Here is a 15,212-nt window from a genome sequence, read left to right as displayed (position 1 = left end):
GCCTGTGGTGGGTGGAGGGTGATGCTGTTACCGGTGGTGGGTGCAGTAGCTCCAGGATGCGCTCGCAGTGAATAACACCAGTGTGCTCAGGGTCCAGCAAGATCATCAGCTCCTTAAACTGCTGCTCTGTCAGGCGACATTTCCGGCCCTCCAACAACCTCCGCAACTCCGCCCGTGTGACCTTCCCAGCCCCGCCCTGCAACAATGAAGATGTTTTAAGGGGTTTTACCAAATGCAGTGAAGGTAAAGTATCAATGGACGTTCTGTACTGTGACAGAGTATTGGAACATCTTGTAGTCAAGAAGCGAAGAGAACAGAAGGAAGGTATTATCTGAGCATCTGCTGAACCCATGAAATCTGTGGAAGAATCGTCTGGGATCTGTTTATCTGTCCATCCTAAGATTTCAGCTTCAGCTTCTCTAGAGCCAGTGGGTTTACAAAAATGCCTAAATACAAGTTCTAGCTAGACTCGCTGTACTACATGAAATACGACCGTCCATCCTGACCAATCCGCAAGCACCTTCATCTGCCCCGGATTGGTCACAGAGGACACCGAAGGTGACATTGAAATGGAGAATCATATTCATATCGGAGTAGTTTTTCCTTATTCGGTGGCACGATTGTACTTTTTAAGAGTTGTAATTGCGTTGGCTAGGCGCTGAAACACGTAAGCGCACATCGTGAGTCAGTGCACATTCTCTCCCCAGGGCTAGGAGAACAAACCTTCTGAAAACCTGATTACTGGCTGCAGCTCCACCAGGCCTTTGTTTAATCCGGTACTCACACCGTTTATTATTAAGACAGTAGGTAACCTTTTTTTTTCCTCCGCACTGTTTTATGGCATTAAAGACGGAACGTCTCCCAGAGATGTGTGACTAATATGCTTCATACAGTTTAGAAACTTGGAACAACATTATTAAACAGTAGCAACATCAAACTGCATTAAATTCTTTTCCCAAAAACTTACTGAAGGCATTACTAAAAGCTACAGACTATTACCACAAATATGAGAGATATCATGAAGAGAACAATTTACAAAATATAAAGTTTATTTAAATTTTAATTCTGGATTCAGGAATGAAGCATTGCAGTCTTCCTTTTAGACACAGAAGAGATCTTGTGCTGATTTTCGCCAGACCATGAAGGCCATCTGTTCCATTAATTCTGTTTTTAAACAATTATATCTTTAGATGCTGGTGAAATTTGCAAACATTACTGCAGATCCCAGAAAATTTCCAGCAAAACACACTGCTAATCAAAACAAAATAATATGAAATAGAAATATTATTGTGGATATCTGTATGGATTTTGTTCAAATTTGTCAGTGATTTTCACGTATTTATTTGCTATCAGAAGGATTCGGTATTTCATATTATTATATTGAATATGTGGCTGGGAAACTGTAGCACAACAAAGTTCTCAAAGTCCAATAGGGATTACGTGCACTATATTGATGTTGAAATTACTCTATGAACACTTTGCTTTGTGGGTGGGAAATAAATTATAGAACATGCTGAATAGGAACTATGAAACAGGTGGTAGAGTGAAAGTTTGACAGGAAGTTATATTTTTCAGCAATCCTCACTTTATCAGATTTCAGGACGGAGCTCTTCAGCAGGGGGTAGACTTCCTGTAAGGCCTGCAGGCTCTGGAGGTTCTGCTGGGCTGTGCCTGGGCCCTGCTGCTCACAGTGCCCCCTGCTGGACCCATATGTACATACATTTTAGCCATTTAGCACACGCGCTTATCCTAAGTGACTTGCCCAGCTTATATTTTCATTATGCGCAATCCATTCATATAGTTGGAAATTTACTGAAGCAATCTGGGGAACAACTGCACAGCCCCACCTAGGAAACAAACCCGCAACCTCTGAGTTATTAACCATTATATTGTACTGCTGCCACGATGAAACAGAATGTCTGACAGGAAGTGTACAGAATGATGAAAATATTTTAATTGCAGTTACACAGGAGTTAATTACTGGTGTGAGCATTATATTTAGGTTAGAGGTCAGGTTGAGCACTGCTACCTGACACACAGGTGTTCTCCAAACTGCTCTCACCTGACAGGTGATGTCTGCCCCTTGTTCTGGGCCAAATCCTTAAACTGGGCCATGAACTGGGCCCACTGTACTGGTTCTGCAGCATTCAGCCCAAACCTGCATCAGAAAAAGATGGAAAGTGTTAAACTGGACAGCTTCTTCATCTGTCTCTCCCTAGGGGCCAGATTCTTTTTTTTACAAGATGGGCCAGACCTTTTCCACATATAAAAAATATGAAAAATATGTGTTGTACAGGTGTAAATAAAGTAATGCTTTCTTAAATTATGAATCATAATTAGTTATTATTCAGTAATTATTGTGCTGACATTGTGCAGACCTGGCATAATAGCTGATGCATCTCAATAAATCTTTGAATAAAATAGTTTCCTGCTTTGCTGTAATATAAGGTCCAGGAGAACGTCTATGGTGGGCCATCCAGTGAGTAGCCCTAGCATAAACCTTAACACTGTTACATCAGAGCGTGTGATCGGTGGTATATTCCTCTCCAGCTTACCGGCTCGCCAAACCCTGGAACAGGAAGTCACTCATGGGGAACAGGAAGTGGCTGAGGATGGACTTCAGGTCCTCCTGGGAGACAACTCCACTGCAGGTAACGTCAGACACCTGGAGAGCCCGCCAGACATCGTCGTAGCTCAGACGCATCTGTCACAGGAAGAAATGTATTCATGACCTCATCAGGGTTGGGCATCATCGATTTTAATTCAGCCAGTTAAACAAAGGGTTAAAAATGTCCTTCATTTAGAATGCCCAGAAGGTTCCATGAGGGGTTTTCATTGAATTAAGTGCATTTCAATTCTTTTCCTTTGCTGACTAAATTGAAATGGAACTGACCCAAAAGTCTGCTTGATACGGGCAGAGCTGCAGAATTTGCTCACTGTTTGTGTCAGAGAGCTGGTTTAGAGTCCCATACGATTCCAGCTGAGATCTTTACCTGAGCATTCTCTTGATGCTTTTTGATGTGCTGTTTTGTCAGCGTGGCCCCCCAAAAAGTGCACCGAAATGCCACATCCATACAGATCGTATCAAAGCCTGTTATTTTCCTACTGTGAGCAGCTGAAAGTGGGATTAGTTTCTCTCCCACACTGTCTTTGAAATGCCAGTGTAATGCTAACGAGGGGTGACTCCATAAGGAAGGGATAAAATACTTAGAGGGGGGTCAAACAAACTAGTTTAGTTTACCCCAGAACAAAGTACCCAGGGCCCAATGCTGCATGCACCCGGGGGCGGAGCCAGAGGGGACCATGTGACATTATATAATGTTTGTTTAGCAGATGCCCTTATCCACAGCTCCCATTTTGAAATACAATCTCATTTATTCTGTTGGATCTAAGGAAGCACGACAGGTAAAGTAAATTGGTCAATGGTGAATTACATTTCATTTTAAGTGCATACATAAGTGCATACCAAAGTTCATTGGAACAACTACAAAACACAGGTCCGATAAGGTACAATACTCATTATGTAACAGTTACTGGACACATTAAGTCCAGTTCACACAGTATGCATAAGCTAGGTCAGAAAGTTATAGCAAGTCAAACTAGGAGGCGTGACAACGAGCTACACGTCTAGATAACAATACAAGTTACAAGCGCAGATGGTAAAATGGCAGTGCCTCACCTGCAAATTTTTTACCAGCAAACTTTGTGTTACAAACCTAGTTCCCCTAACCACTATGCTACACTGCCGCCCTGACAGTCGTTGCCATGGAGAAAACCCAGCGCGCACAAGTTTTTAAAGAGCTGCTTCATCTCCCCTGTACCGTCGCTGAAATTAGTCATAATTAACAGAACCACTCTGGAGATTATGTTCTGGGCAAACGTTTTAATTAAAAATTGTCATTGCCTGTCATGTGAACGATATTTCGCCAGTTAGCGACAATATCCTGCGCCAGCTACCGCTTAACAGACGCTGGATGAGGTCCAGAACGTCTCAAAAAAGAACAGGGGGCGAGGAGTTAATCCACTCCTGTTTTAACCCTTTAAGGTGCAAGAACATGTGATTAGAATGTTATTAACTGAACATTATAATGTTGATATTAAAATCACAGCTGGTAATCGAAGGCAATCGAGTTCTAGAACACTGAATTTTAAAAAGACATTCCAAAAAAATCTACTCTATAAAAAAGAACAGAATGCCTGATGCCTGGTTCGCTATTTCACTGAGAGGCTGAGAGATTTGGGGGTTACTGTTGAACACACAGAACAGAGAGAAATAATGGTTCACCTTGTTTAGGAAGGCGTCGTGGACCTGCTCTAGCGTCAGTCCTCGGGACGGTGGGGCAACGGAGACTGGAGGTGTCCTGTCCTGCAGCTGTCTCTCGTTATCTTGACTGACAGAATCCCAGTTCAAAGCTGCAACTCAAATATTTTTAATGACACTCAAATTCACCAAGGGGAAAGATTGCTAAAAGCGTGAGAGAACACAAAATTGGTCAGTTTTGGCGTCGTGGGTCTCTCCGGACAACTGACAGATCCTGTGTGCCGTATGGTCACAACTGACCTGGCCGTGTTCACTGGTATGTCACACACCTTACAGGTACAGGCTCACTGTAACTGAGTTGGGGACTTTAAAGGGGTTCTCAACATTTACGCTACCTGACTTCACAGTATCCTGATGCTCTGACTTCCTGTTGTTTTCACAGTCAATGCTGAGTCTCTGGAGAAAATCTCGGTATGACATGGTTCCTGGGTTGTCTGGACTGTAATGGGACCAAATTCTGGAAGAACAAAAAAGACAGTGTTACAGACACCAACATCTGCGGCAGAACTTCAATTACAAAAACTTCACTACAGGAGTTACTGTAATGCATATCACCCTAGACCAAAAGACTAAAGAGCCCTCTCGCTCTCACACGCACGCACGCACAGACACATACACACGCACACACACACATACACACATACACTCACTCTCACTCTCATGTTTGCTGCTCAGTCAGACCTGTGGAACTCCTGGTTTCCCAAAGGGAGGCAGTAGCTCTCCAAGACCCTGAGCAGCTCATGTTTCTGGATCTTTCCGTCCCGGTTGTGGTCAAACAGACGGAAGGCCCGGATCACGTTCTTTAAGTTGTTCCCAATCTTTGAAAGTTTAAAACAGAAAATAAAATTCACATCAGAAACTGAACTCGGTACTGCAGAGCAATATTTCATTTCATTATTCAATTTAAATGTATATTAATAAATCTCTGTCTGTCTCTTGCTTTCTCTCAAATTTTAATTTTCAAATTTCAAAGTGTTTTATTGGCACGACAAGTACAGGCACTTGTGTTGCCAAGGTAGAGGGTACATAATAAAACTGCACAATATAGATGATAGATTATGGATTAGTTAAAGAAATGCCTATAACTAAAATGACAGTAAGCGATGTTAGGTGTGTGTGTGTGTGTGTGTGTGTGTGTGTGAGTGTGTGTTTGCATGTGTGCATGTCTGTATTTGTGTATGTCTGTCTGTCAGTGCGTTTGTTTGTTTTTCTATCTGTCTCTCTCTCCTTTTCTCTCTCCAGATTCAGGTGCTGCAGAAGGGAGATGTGAGTGGGTGTGGTCTCCGGGGCTGGAAACAAAGTGTGCGGGGTTTGGCTGTTGGGGGTGCACAGCGCTGAAATAAATGAGATGAGTGCAAAAACACACATCCTTAGATAATCTGTGTTTGTCTGAGAGACGCTTCCGGCTTAGCGGACGGGTGGGTGTGCAGCACAGCAGGACGTTTCCGACGCGTGGAAAATTTAAACAAACTGCGGGAGTGCATCTGACAAGCACAGTAATTACCCGTGCATAAAAAACACTTTTATTAAGCTGAAGTGCTTTAATCAGTGTAAAGGGAAAAAATGTACACCACAGCGTAGTTATAAAAAGATCAAATGAAGCAGAATTTATTTTTTTAAATGGATATAAATAATCATCACTCCCCCCTTTCAAACTTCAGAATTGGTCAGCTAATTAAAATGTGCTAAAAACACGAAGCAAAGCCGGGATAGCCTAATGTGTCTCATCTCTCTGTATCTTATTTCCAGGCCTCGTACACATGCTCTCGGTCCTCTGTGCCCCTCTCCCGGATCTGGTGGTGTTCATGGCTGTCAGCGATGCCAGTTTCCCGCTAAGCAGCTGTGCGCTGCCTGGAATAGCTTCAGGCCAATCACTGCACCTTGCTGAGAAGCACTTTCGACTCTAGCGCCATCCCATCCCAGTCAGACTTGGGTTAGTGTAATAATGATAACTTGCAGGCTGGATCACAGTTGGGCTTTATGCTCTTTGTAGAAGTTTCAAATATATGAGTATAACTGGGTGAAAAAGCCTGTCTGTAACTCTCAATCTGCGATGAACGCCTTACTGCAGTAACACACTGTGTGGTGTCCTCACAACATACTGCAGTAGCACACTGCCGTAGCACACTGCCTGCCATCCACACTACATACTGCAGTAGCACACTGTGTGGCGTCCTCACAACCTACTACAGTAACACACTGCGTGGTGTCCTCACAACATACTGCAGTAGCACACTGCCTGCCATCCACACTACATACTGCAGTAGCACACTGCCATAGCACCCTGTGTGGCGTCCTCACAACCTACTACAGTAACACACTGCCATAGCACACTGTGTGATGTCTTCACAACCTACTGCAGTAGCACACTGCTTGGCGTCCTCACAAACAAGACCAGCTCAAATATGCAAATAATCAGAGGAAGGAGATGAAGTTCATCATTTGGTTGCTTCGCTTTAATTCGAATTTCCCTAATTTCCTCTGATTGATGCAACATAAACAGGGGTTTATTTTGAAGCTGTATCTCACACACTTCTGCTGTGATCCCTTCAGCTACAGGACCCCCTAAAGAGACATTTATTCTGTTTTACTCTCCCTAAAATACCTGATATTATTTGACACTAGCAGCAATGTTAAGTCTGTTGTTCTCCACAGAACAGGTTGAAAATAATCTTGTAAACCACTTGTAAAAAGCTCTAGAAATGATTTCTCTCCCATCTGTGGAGATGGGGAACGTGTGCTGCAGAATGGGCCTTTGCTGTCAGGATGAATTTAGCACGATTTTAGTCCATATTCAGACATAAAAAAGTGAGCAAGGCTGAAAAAAACAGAGCCCGTTGGGCTTGAAAGCATAGATATCCCAGTGTGTCTGGTGCTGACAAATTGCTCTTCAAGCACCTACCCGGCCCTTTTTTTAAGGTAATAAAATGTGCTCCAAAATGGCTGGATTTCAGGAACGAAGGATAAAGACCAATAAGGTCATGCAACTGAAAAACTTTAATTGAACAAATGAATGTTCCTGTAGCAATGTAACCCAAAAAGAGGCAAGAGAAATGGAAGGACCTTAGAATGCAGGCATCAGTCAGAGGGCAACAGCCGCAGTAAAACCACGCGGGTCCCGAAGGCATCGGCCTGGGAGAGAGAAACCACGCAGATCGAAGCTGATGAGAACACTGGGCTCATGGAGAGAACTCTGAAGTCTATTTGATGCTTCTCCAGAGAACTTTTCAACCAGAAGGAACAACAGAGGAGAGATGAAAGGAAAGAAGATGGGGGGCAGGTAGAGACGGCAGGTGAGTTTATTTGCCTTGGGGCTGTCTTTGATTCTTAAACCTCTCAACAAACTACCAAGAAACTCATAAGCTTCTCCACAACAACACTCAAAATAACCAAAGCTGAGTAGTATATTAACCAAGTAAGTATTGTTAATACTCCTAATGCGTATTAACCATATTGTGGTACATATTAACTAGGATATTTCTCTTTAGTATTACAGAAAATGCCCAAGTGCTAGCTAAACAAGCTTTGAAATCCTCCAAGTGTTCTAAGGTGTTGATGGGTGGCATATGTGCAATATCAAACACATTGTAGTTAGGCCCAGTATTGTGACAAGTACCATTTGCAGAATAGTTCCAAATGATTCGTACAAATAGCACAATGTGTTCTTGGGCTTATGGGAAGACGCGTGACCAAGGCAACAGTTTCCACTCGGATCCCAAGACGTTCTTGCGGTTGACGCCTCTCTTGACATGCACAGGTCTCCCCCGCGTGTCTGGCTAAACGTCTCCTGTTTTTAATGAAATATTGATACGTGAAAATGCATGCAGGTTGCACATGTGCGTGGGATATCTCATCAGATGTAGGTACATCACTCATTAGCACAAACAGCTGTGCTCTCTTCTCAGAATCTCCAGAGAAAAAACACCACCGCCCGTTTTTCGGTTGCTACCAGGCGAAAGCCATCACATTTCCCCCTGAAATGCACAAACTGATGCTCTAAAATAATGTTAAAATATGCGTCCTCAAACAGCTTCAGATACGGAAAAGTGTTTTGATTTAAATTATAATAGTACATTACTGTAGATAATGGATATAATCTATTATCTCTCCATCATTTTCCTTGTGCAATTATGATGGTTCAACAGATTTTCAAAATAAATGATCCATATATTTCCTTTGGTTCTGTAGGATTCACACAGCGCATCCCATTTTAAAGTCCTGAGCACCATAGATATGTCTGCAGCATAGATGTTGTGAGGCACTATTCTATGTTCTTCTATGATATCTGTAGTCCGCAAGGTAGACAGAGAGCCACTGCATTTGCATGGTAAAGCCGAGCAGTGTGTAATGCAGAGAGATGTGTCCATACATATTGTACCACTGTAACGTAAGACTCGCTCGAATGTAAAATCTCCAAGGTATTTACTGTATCTGCACACTGATTTAATTCAGTGCATTTTCCATTTAATTACTCAAAACTAATATCTGGAACATGTGAAAAGCACATGCTCTCAGACCTCCCACACTGCCCTAATTCCCTTTCATACAAATAAACACATTTCGCTGAAAAATACTGAGGTCAGTATTTACATATCAGTCATTCGTTAATGGTTTTTATTTCTGGAACCGAAAGATTCCAAATGGTAGTAATATTTGTAAAACACTGTGTTACTATGTAAACTGACTAATGACTATCCAATCACAACCCTGGAGGGTTTTTTTTTTTTGATAGGAAAAAAAGAAGTCAAACCTTGTCTCTGAGGCAGTGCTGAAGTTCTTTCAGGGTCATAGGCTGCTGTCGGCTCCTTGGGTGGAACCTTGGAACAGGGGCAGAGATGGGGTGCCAGGTTCAGATTTGGGGTCAAACCCATCCCAGCATGAGTTATCTCCATATCCAAACATCAACTGAGGATTGTTTTCATGGTGGGGTTGAGTTTCAGGTTCGGCTATGAAACTTCTGGAAATTGTGCTGCGTGTGCATGATCCGGTACATGAGGCAGTCACCTCTGACTGCAGCTACAGCCTCAACTGGGCACTACTATTCACATAAATACTCAACAGATGGCTGTCTAATTGCACACGCGGCCACACACACACACACACACACATACACGCATGCATCAGGGTCAATTCCATTTCAGTTTGATCGTTCAGGAAATGAATTTACATTAATGAATTGAAAATTCCCATAAGGTTTTATAAGGGTTTTTCCAAGTAATTAATTGAAATGCAATTAAATGCTTGAGTTGAAATTGTGTTGTCCCCAAGTTCTAGCTAAACAGTACACTGTCCTTGTTTACCTGTCCAGGTAACGGGTGGGGTTACAGTACCTGCTCCGTGCAGTGGGGGTTCTGCAGTGTCTCCTCAGGAACTCCGTGTAGGCCACACTCCCATTTTCTCTCCTCGGAGCCTGTGAAACACCCAGCATGCTGTGAGTCACGGCCTCTAGCTCCTCCCTAATGTATGCGCTATGCGGCTGCATATCAGCGCTTGATTGGCCGTAGCACCCGAGTGCAACGCATAGGGGTACTGTGCTGAGCAGAGGGACCCGCAAACAAGTGATTAATCGCCCACACTACAGAACCAGACCCTCAGGCCCAAGGCCAACATTCAAAGTCTGTCAAATATGACTGTATTCCAGAAAGGTGTTCAAACACCACCGTATCTAAGGCAAAACCAGCTCTTGAAAGAGGCTTTGTTTGGTTAGCATGTTTTCGCTATGAATGAAGATGCCCTGGTTGTGTTGTAGCTGTGCACATGCATTTTTATTTTGGGACATTTAAACTGAGTCATTTAGCTGAGAACCTTCAATAGTGACTTGCTCAGTGCAAAATCAGTGTCTCAGTTGATAGGGTTATTACACAAACATAAGCCTGCTCTTCTTCAAATGCTTCTTTATGTCCAGGTTTACTTTGCCCCTGTACCAATATTCAATATTTGCATGTTCCTTTGGTTTGCAGAGGAGATATTTGTTTTCCTTGTGTGTATCGGTGAATTCAGTCACTTTAATTATTGTTTTAAAATGTGCTCTCATGTGAAAAGTGACTACTTCTAATGCTCAATAACTGATCAGAATAAAAAATGAGATCCTGTTTTGCATCTGGTGGTGCTCTGAGAGGAAGAGAGAGAGAAAGAGAGAGAGAGAGAGAGGGAGACAGAGATAAAGAGAGAGAGAGATGTGTTTGGCATCCCGCATCTCAGTGCTAAATGCTCATCTGTCAGATGTACCCAGATTAACAGCTGCTGCTGCAGAAGCAGTCTTTAAAAAGTAAACTTTCAACGACTCGAGAAAAAAACCAACAAAGTCGGGGTGTGTTTTTTTTTTTTGCGAGTGGATGAGCCAGGAGCCGACAGCACGCAGTGGAGCTGTCAGTCTTGAGCAGCGAGACAGAACACAAAGGAACAGACAATTACAGTCATACGGCACAGTGACAATGCCGCAGCAACAAAACACAGTCCTGAGGAACATATCTTTCAGAGCCCCACACATCCTGATGAACAGATCTATCAGTGCCACACACATCCTGATGAACAGATTTATCAGAGCCCCACACATCCTGATGAACAGATTTATCAGAGCCCCACACATCCTGATGAACAGATTTATCAGAGCCCCACACATCCTGATGAACAGATTTATCAGAGCCCCACACATCCTGATGAACAGATTTATCAGAGCCCCACACATCCTGAGGAACAGATTTATCAGAGCCCCACACATCCTGATGAACATATCTATCAGTGCCCCACACATCCTGAGGAACAGATTTATCAGTGCCCCACACATCCTGAGGAACAGATCTATTAGAACCCCTCACCCATATTACTGATATGGTGGTGATGGTAGTGGAAGTAGTAGTAGCAGCAGCAATAGTAATGCTAGTAGTAGTGTTAGTGCTGGTATTAGCAGTTTTAGTGATAGTAGTTGTACTAACTGGCAGTAGTATTAACAGATTTGGTGCCCCCACCTGGACTAGCTGATATTTGAATTTATTTTTATTTTTTTTTTGCTCTTTTCACTGAATATTTTTAGGTCTTTGCTTAAGCAATGGAATATGAGTTGTCATATTTTACTGAAGCATCATTGCTTTTGTCTAAATAAAAGCTGCGAGAAAGCACTGTGATTATGTGCAGGAAGCATTTTAATTGTGAGGAGAAAACGTAATCTCATAGACGAAGCACCATCGTACTGTGGAAATGCACAGACAGTAATGCAGTTGGGAAATTCAACAGGGACGGAATTTGGAGACAGTTTTAAGCCCTGTGTAGTGTTGTGTTTTCTTTCCAATATAAGGAGTGACAAGCAGGAGGAAGAGCTAAGATATCATTGTGTGGTGTCACAATGCGGACAGGAGGGTCTGCTTAATGCTTAAATGCAAATGTATGTGGTGTCTGGGACAAAGAGAAGACAATGGCGCAAACCATCTGTACTGACAGAGATTCCAGTCCAGGCCAAGTGCGACTACCCATTAGTAATGGCACAGGTGTCATGCTACTTAAATTCTCAGCTGACACACGATTTGTTTCAAAGGACGGCCTGTCTATGGTGCTGAAATTCGTGCTTGTTTTTTCTACCAATTGCTTTGTAGAATGGATGCAATTGCATCATTTCACTCAAATCTTCAGTAATCCAACCATGTGTGAACTTTGAAAATGACCTACTGATCCACCCTTTAGCCTTCCCAGCTGCTTCTCAGCAAATTGTATTATTAAGATCTATAAATCCGTTTTGTGGAATCTTTCCATTTTATGGGCTTGATCTGAAGTCTAAACTTGTCTTTTATTGCCACCCTCTGGTTGAATCAGAGAATGGCATGCCTGTGGTCAGCCGTCTAGGTGGATCACTTGGTGTTCAAACTGTTTTTTCCACAAGGGGTCTAATACAAGTATTATGACTGTTTAATGGGCGATCTGGGACTCGACTATACCCCAGGCAATCCCACCCTCTATAGAGCCTCTACAGGAGAGCTTAGTTTACAGGAGACCTGTGGGATGGAGCATCATGTAGACCTGTAGGAAGGAGGCTCGGGTAAATACATAGGATGGAGCCTCAGGTAGGCCTGTAAGATGGAGTCTCAGGAACACCTTTAGGATGGAGACTCAGGTAGACCTGTAGGACGGAGGCTCAGGTAGACCTGAGGGATGGAGCCTCAGGTAGACCTCTAGGATTGAGGCTCAGTTAGACCTGTGGGATGGGTACAGGTGAGTCCCCCAGAGCAGAGTTCTCTCACCTTGGCCAGCAGGGCTGTAAACTGCGGCTGCGTTAGCGGGAGAATGAATCCCTCGATGACGCGGCGGAACTCTCCTTTAGTGACGGTGAAGTTCCCCTCAGTGTCCAGGGCCCGAAAAGCTGCCCTCAGGATCCCTTGCTTCTCCTGCACCCCGCGAGCGATGGCTTGATCCACCTGCACCCCCGAAAGTGCCTCGTTTGGGACAGACCTGACTGAGGATGCTGGGAGAGCAGAGCTGGGTCACCTTCTGGGTCCCATTATTATTTTACACTTCAACCTTTTAGACACTGTTACAATAGGATTACTGTGTGTGTGTGTGTGTGTGCGCATGTGCGAGTATGTTTGTGTGTGTGCATGTTTGTGTGTGTGTGTGTGTGTGTGTGTGTTTGTGTTGATGATATCTTGGTCTTGTAGACAGTCTTCATTTCCTGGTTTATGACTTACTGGATTCTGACTGGCTGCTGTTGCGCCCTGAGTCTCTACCAGGCTCCCCACCTTCAGGGTTGAGAGGGGTGCCCTGGGGTTTCGGAAAACAGTTCGGACTCGGGGTGGCCTGGGATTTTGGAGAGCTCTGTGGTCTCAGGGTGCCTTGGAATTTTTGAGGGCTGTGGGGTCTTGGGGTACCCTGAGCTTTTAGAGAGCTCTGAGGTCTTGGGGTGACTCCCATCGCCCGACACTGAGGACCCAGGTTTGGAGGAACAACTGCAGCCATTTCTGTTAAAGAAAGGTGACATTTACAGGTTCTGTTCCTGTAATCACCCATTCCCTCCTCCTGCTACCCGCATTAAAAACGTCACCCGAAGTTTATGATGTTGTGCGATATATAAAAGCAGAAGCTCTTCTGCAGTGTTTTGATAAAATATTTGCAAAGGACGGATCTCATGAGATCCTGTGGCGCGAGGTAATACCAGCAGGAAAAATACAGTGACTACATGATTTTATCAACTAAAAGTTGTGTAAGTCGCTCTGGATAAGAGCGTCTGCTAAATGCCTGTAATGTAATGTAATGTAACTAAATAATGTTTAATTGTTATATTATTTGACGTGCCATTGGCGTTTTAGATTGAACAATGAAAATAAATATAAATACAATTAAATTTGGTCACTAAGAGCGATGTAAACAGGACGAGTTACAGCCGTCTCGCCTGGCCCTGCCTACTTGCCGAGTTACCTCTTTATCGCTAGTTGTTCAGCCCTGAACAGACAGCTCAAGTTATGGTTCGCCTTAATCGTTTGATTGAAGGGTAGAGTTGCGTGTAACTACATTCCATACATGACAATGCAAACATTAAAAACAATTAATAGTAACGTAAACAGAGAAAGACAAGCTTGTTTTTAAAAATGAACCAGTTATGGATTAAAACTCATTTCGAATCTGCCTTTAGCTTAACCGTTAAATTACAGATTTTGTCATTACAATTTTTATCAAAGGCCGTTTTTTTCTTGTTTTTCATTTAAATTATTCATTTTTAGCGTTGTTTTGATGTAATGGCAACAACCCCTTTAAACAGTCATTGTGCCAAGCTGATTAAGAATTAAAACGCCTGTGTGTGCAACAGTCGTCTTTCTGATCCATCCACATTTGGTGTTACTAATCTTCTGTGATTAAAAATTGTTTGCTTTTCATTTTCAAGTTAAAATCAAACACAATTAATCTACTGAAAAGCAAAAACAACATTTACACACATTTGTTGTTTTGTTTGAATGGCAAAGCTACAATGTTTCAATTAAACATTAGCTGGTAGATTAGTTTATGTAACAATTATAAAATAATCATGATTCGAATATTTTGCAGTGCCTTTCTTGCAAGACACTTAAGGAGTGGTGCGGAAATATTTGGTAACAATACTTACCCTGTCCCCTTCTATAATACAGCAGGAATTTATTAATAATTTCTCGTCTGATCTGTTCCACGGACGTCTCTCTGATTTCCGCGCGCCTGCTGCTCTCCTCGCAACCAGCGAGACGCTCCGTGGTTGCCGCAGAAACGGCCTGGCCGCCTTCAACCATTGCTGACTCCGCCCGGTATTGTCTGTGATTGGCTGAAAGTTTCCACACTGAATTACGACCGACGTTCCTCCAACCACTCCTTTCTGAACCAAACGTTCTTCACTACTTTCTTTCTCAATTAAAACTGTATAAATACGAAGAATGATTTTTAAACAAACAAAAATCCCGACAACAGCCTATTGTAGAGGATTTCCATCCTCAAGTATAAGCAGGTGATCTTAATTGTAGCCTATACCTTTTTTCCCATGAATTATCATTTCCTTGGAAAAAGAGTATATATGGCTTTCTGATTCTATGAAGTTTGGTCTTGAAACAAAACTAACCGAAATCATTTAGGTACATTATTTTGTTATTTACTATGAAATATCCTCAGATTTCACAAAATGAGTTCAAATTCAAACTTTTATTAGGGGAATCCCTTGACAACCTGCCAACCCCAATCCCCTCCAATGTTCAAGTCATTATTGCGCCCCTGCCAGTTTGGACTCCAGCTGAGATTGGAGAGGGACCTTTTAAAAGGGCAAACTGGAGAGTGAAGAGAGGGGAGGTACGTGGTATCAAGTGTACATATGGTTTCCTGGGGGCAGCCATTGGTCTCTGGAGGATAATGGGCCGGGTCTGGAGACAAAGATGGGCAGATAGTGGGGGTA

General features: G+C 43.0%; 1 protein-coding gene across 2 annotated transcripts in view; it reads right to left on the bottom strand.

The window, feature by feature from the left end:
• Positions 1–14,507, bottom strand: part of efcab6 (EF-hand calcium binding domain 6) — a 28,101-nt gene extending 13,594 nt beyond the window's left edge. The window contains exons 1-12 of one of the 2 annotated variants that reach the window (XM_035427746.1): positions 14,406–14,507; positions 12,997–13,266; positions 12,553–12,773; positions 9,652–9,731; positions 9,072–9,138; positions 5,003–5,139; positions 4,657–4,778; positions 4,286–4,413; positions 2,556–2,704; positions 2,063–2,158; positions 1,586–1,700; positions 32–196 (exon numbers count right to left, since the gene is read on the bottom strand). In XM_035427746.1, the coding sequence (XP_035283637.1) occupies positions 32–196; positions 1,586–1,700; positions 2,063–2,158; positions 2,556–2,704; positions 4,286–4,413; positions 4,657–4,778; positions 5,003–5,139; positions 9,072–9,138; positions 9,652–9,731; positions 12,553–12,773; positions 12,997–13,264 (1,548 nt within the window). In that variant the 5' untranslated portion in view covers positions 13,265–13,266; positions 14,406–14,507. The remainder of the gene's footprint in view (positions 1–31; positions 197–1,585; positions 1,701–2,062; positions 2,159–2,555; positions 2,705–4,285; positions 4,414–4,656; positions 4,779–5,002; positions 5,140–9,071; positions 9,139–9,651; positions 9,732–12,552; positions 12,774–12,996; positions 13,267–14,405) is intronic. The other variant, XM_035427747.1, reaches the window with a different exon arrangement.
• Between the last annotated feature and the right edge of the window lie 705 nt (positions 14,508–15,212).

The sequence above is a fragment of the Anguilla anguilla genome, chromosome 7 (genome assembly GCF_013347855.1).
Source record: "Anguilla anguilla isolate fAngAng1 chromosome 7, fAngAng1.pri, whole genome shotgun sequence".
NCBI classification, from domain to species: domain Eukaryota; kingdom Metazoa; phylum Chordata; class Actinopteri; order Anguilliformes; family Anguillidae; genus Anguilla; species Anguilla anguilla.
The sequence above is the reverse complement of the archived record's forward strand: the minus strand, read 5'-3'. Positions and strand labels throughout refer to the sequence as shown.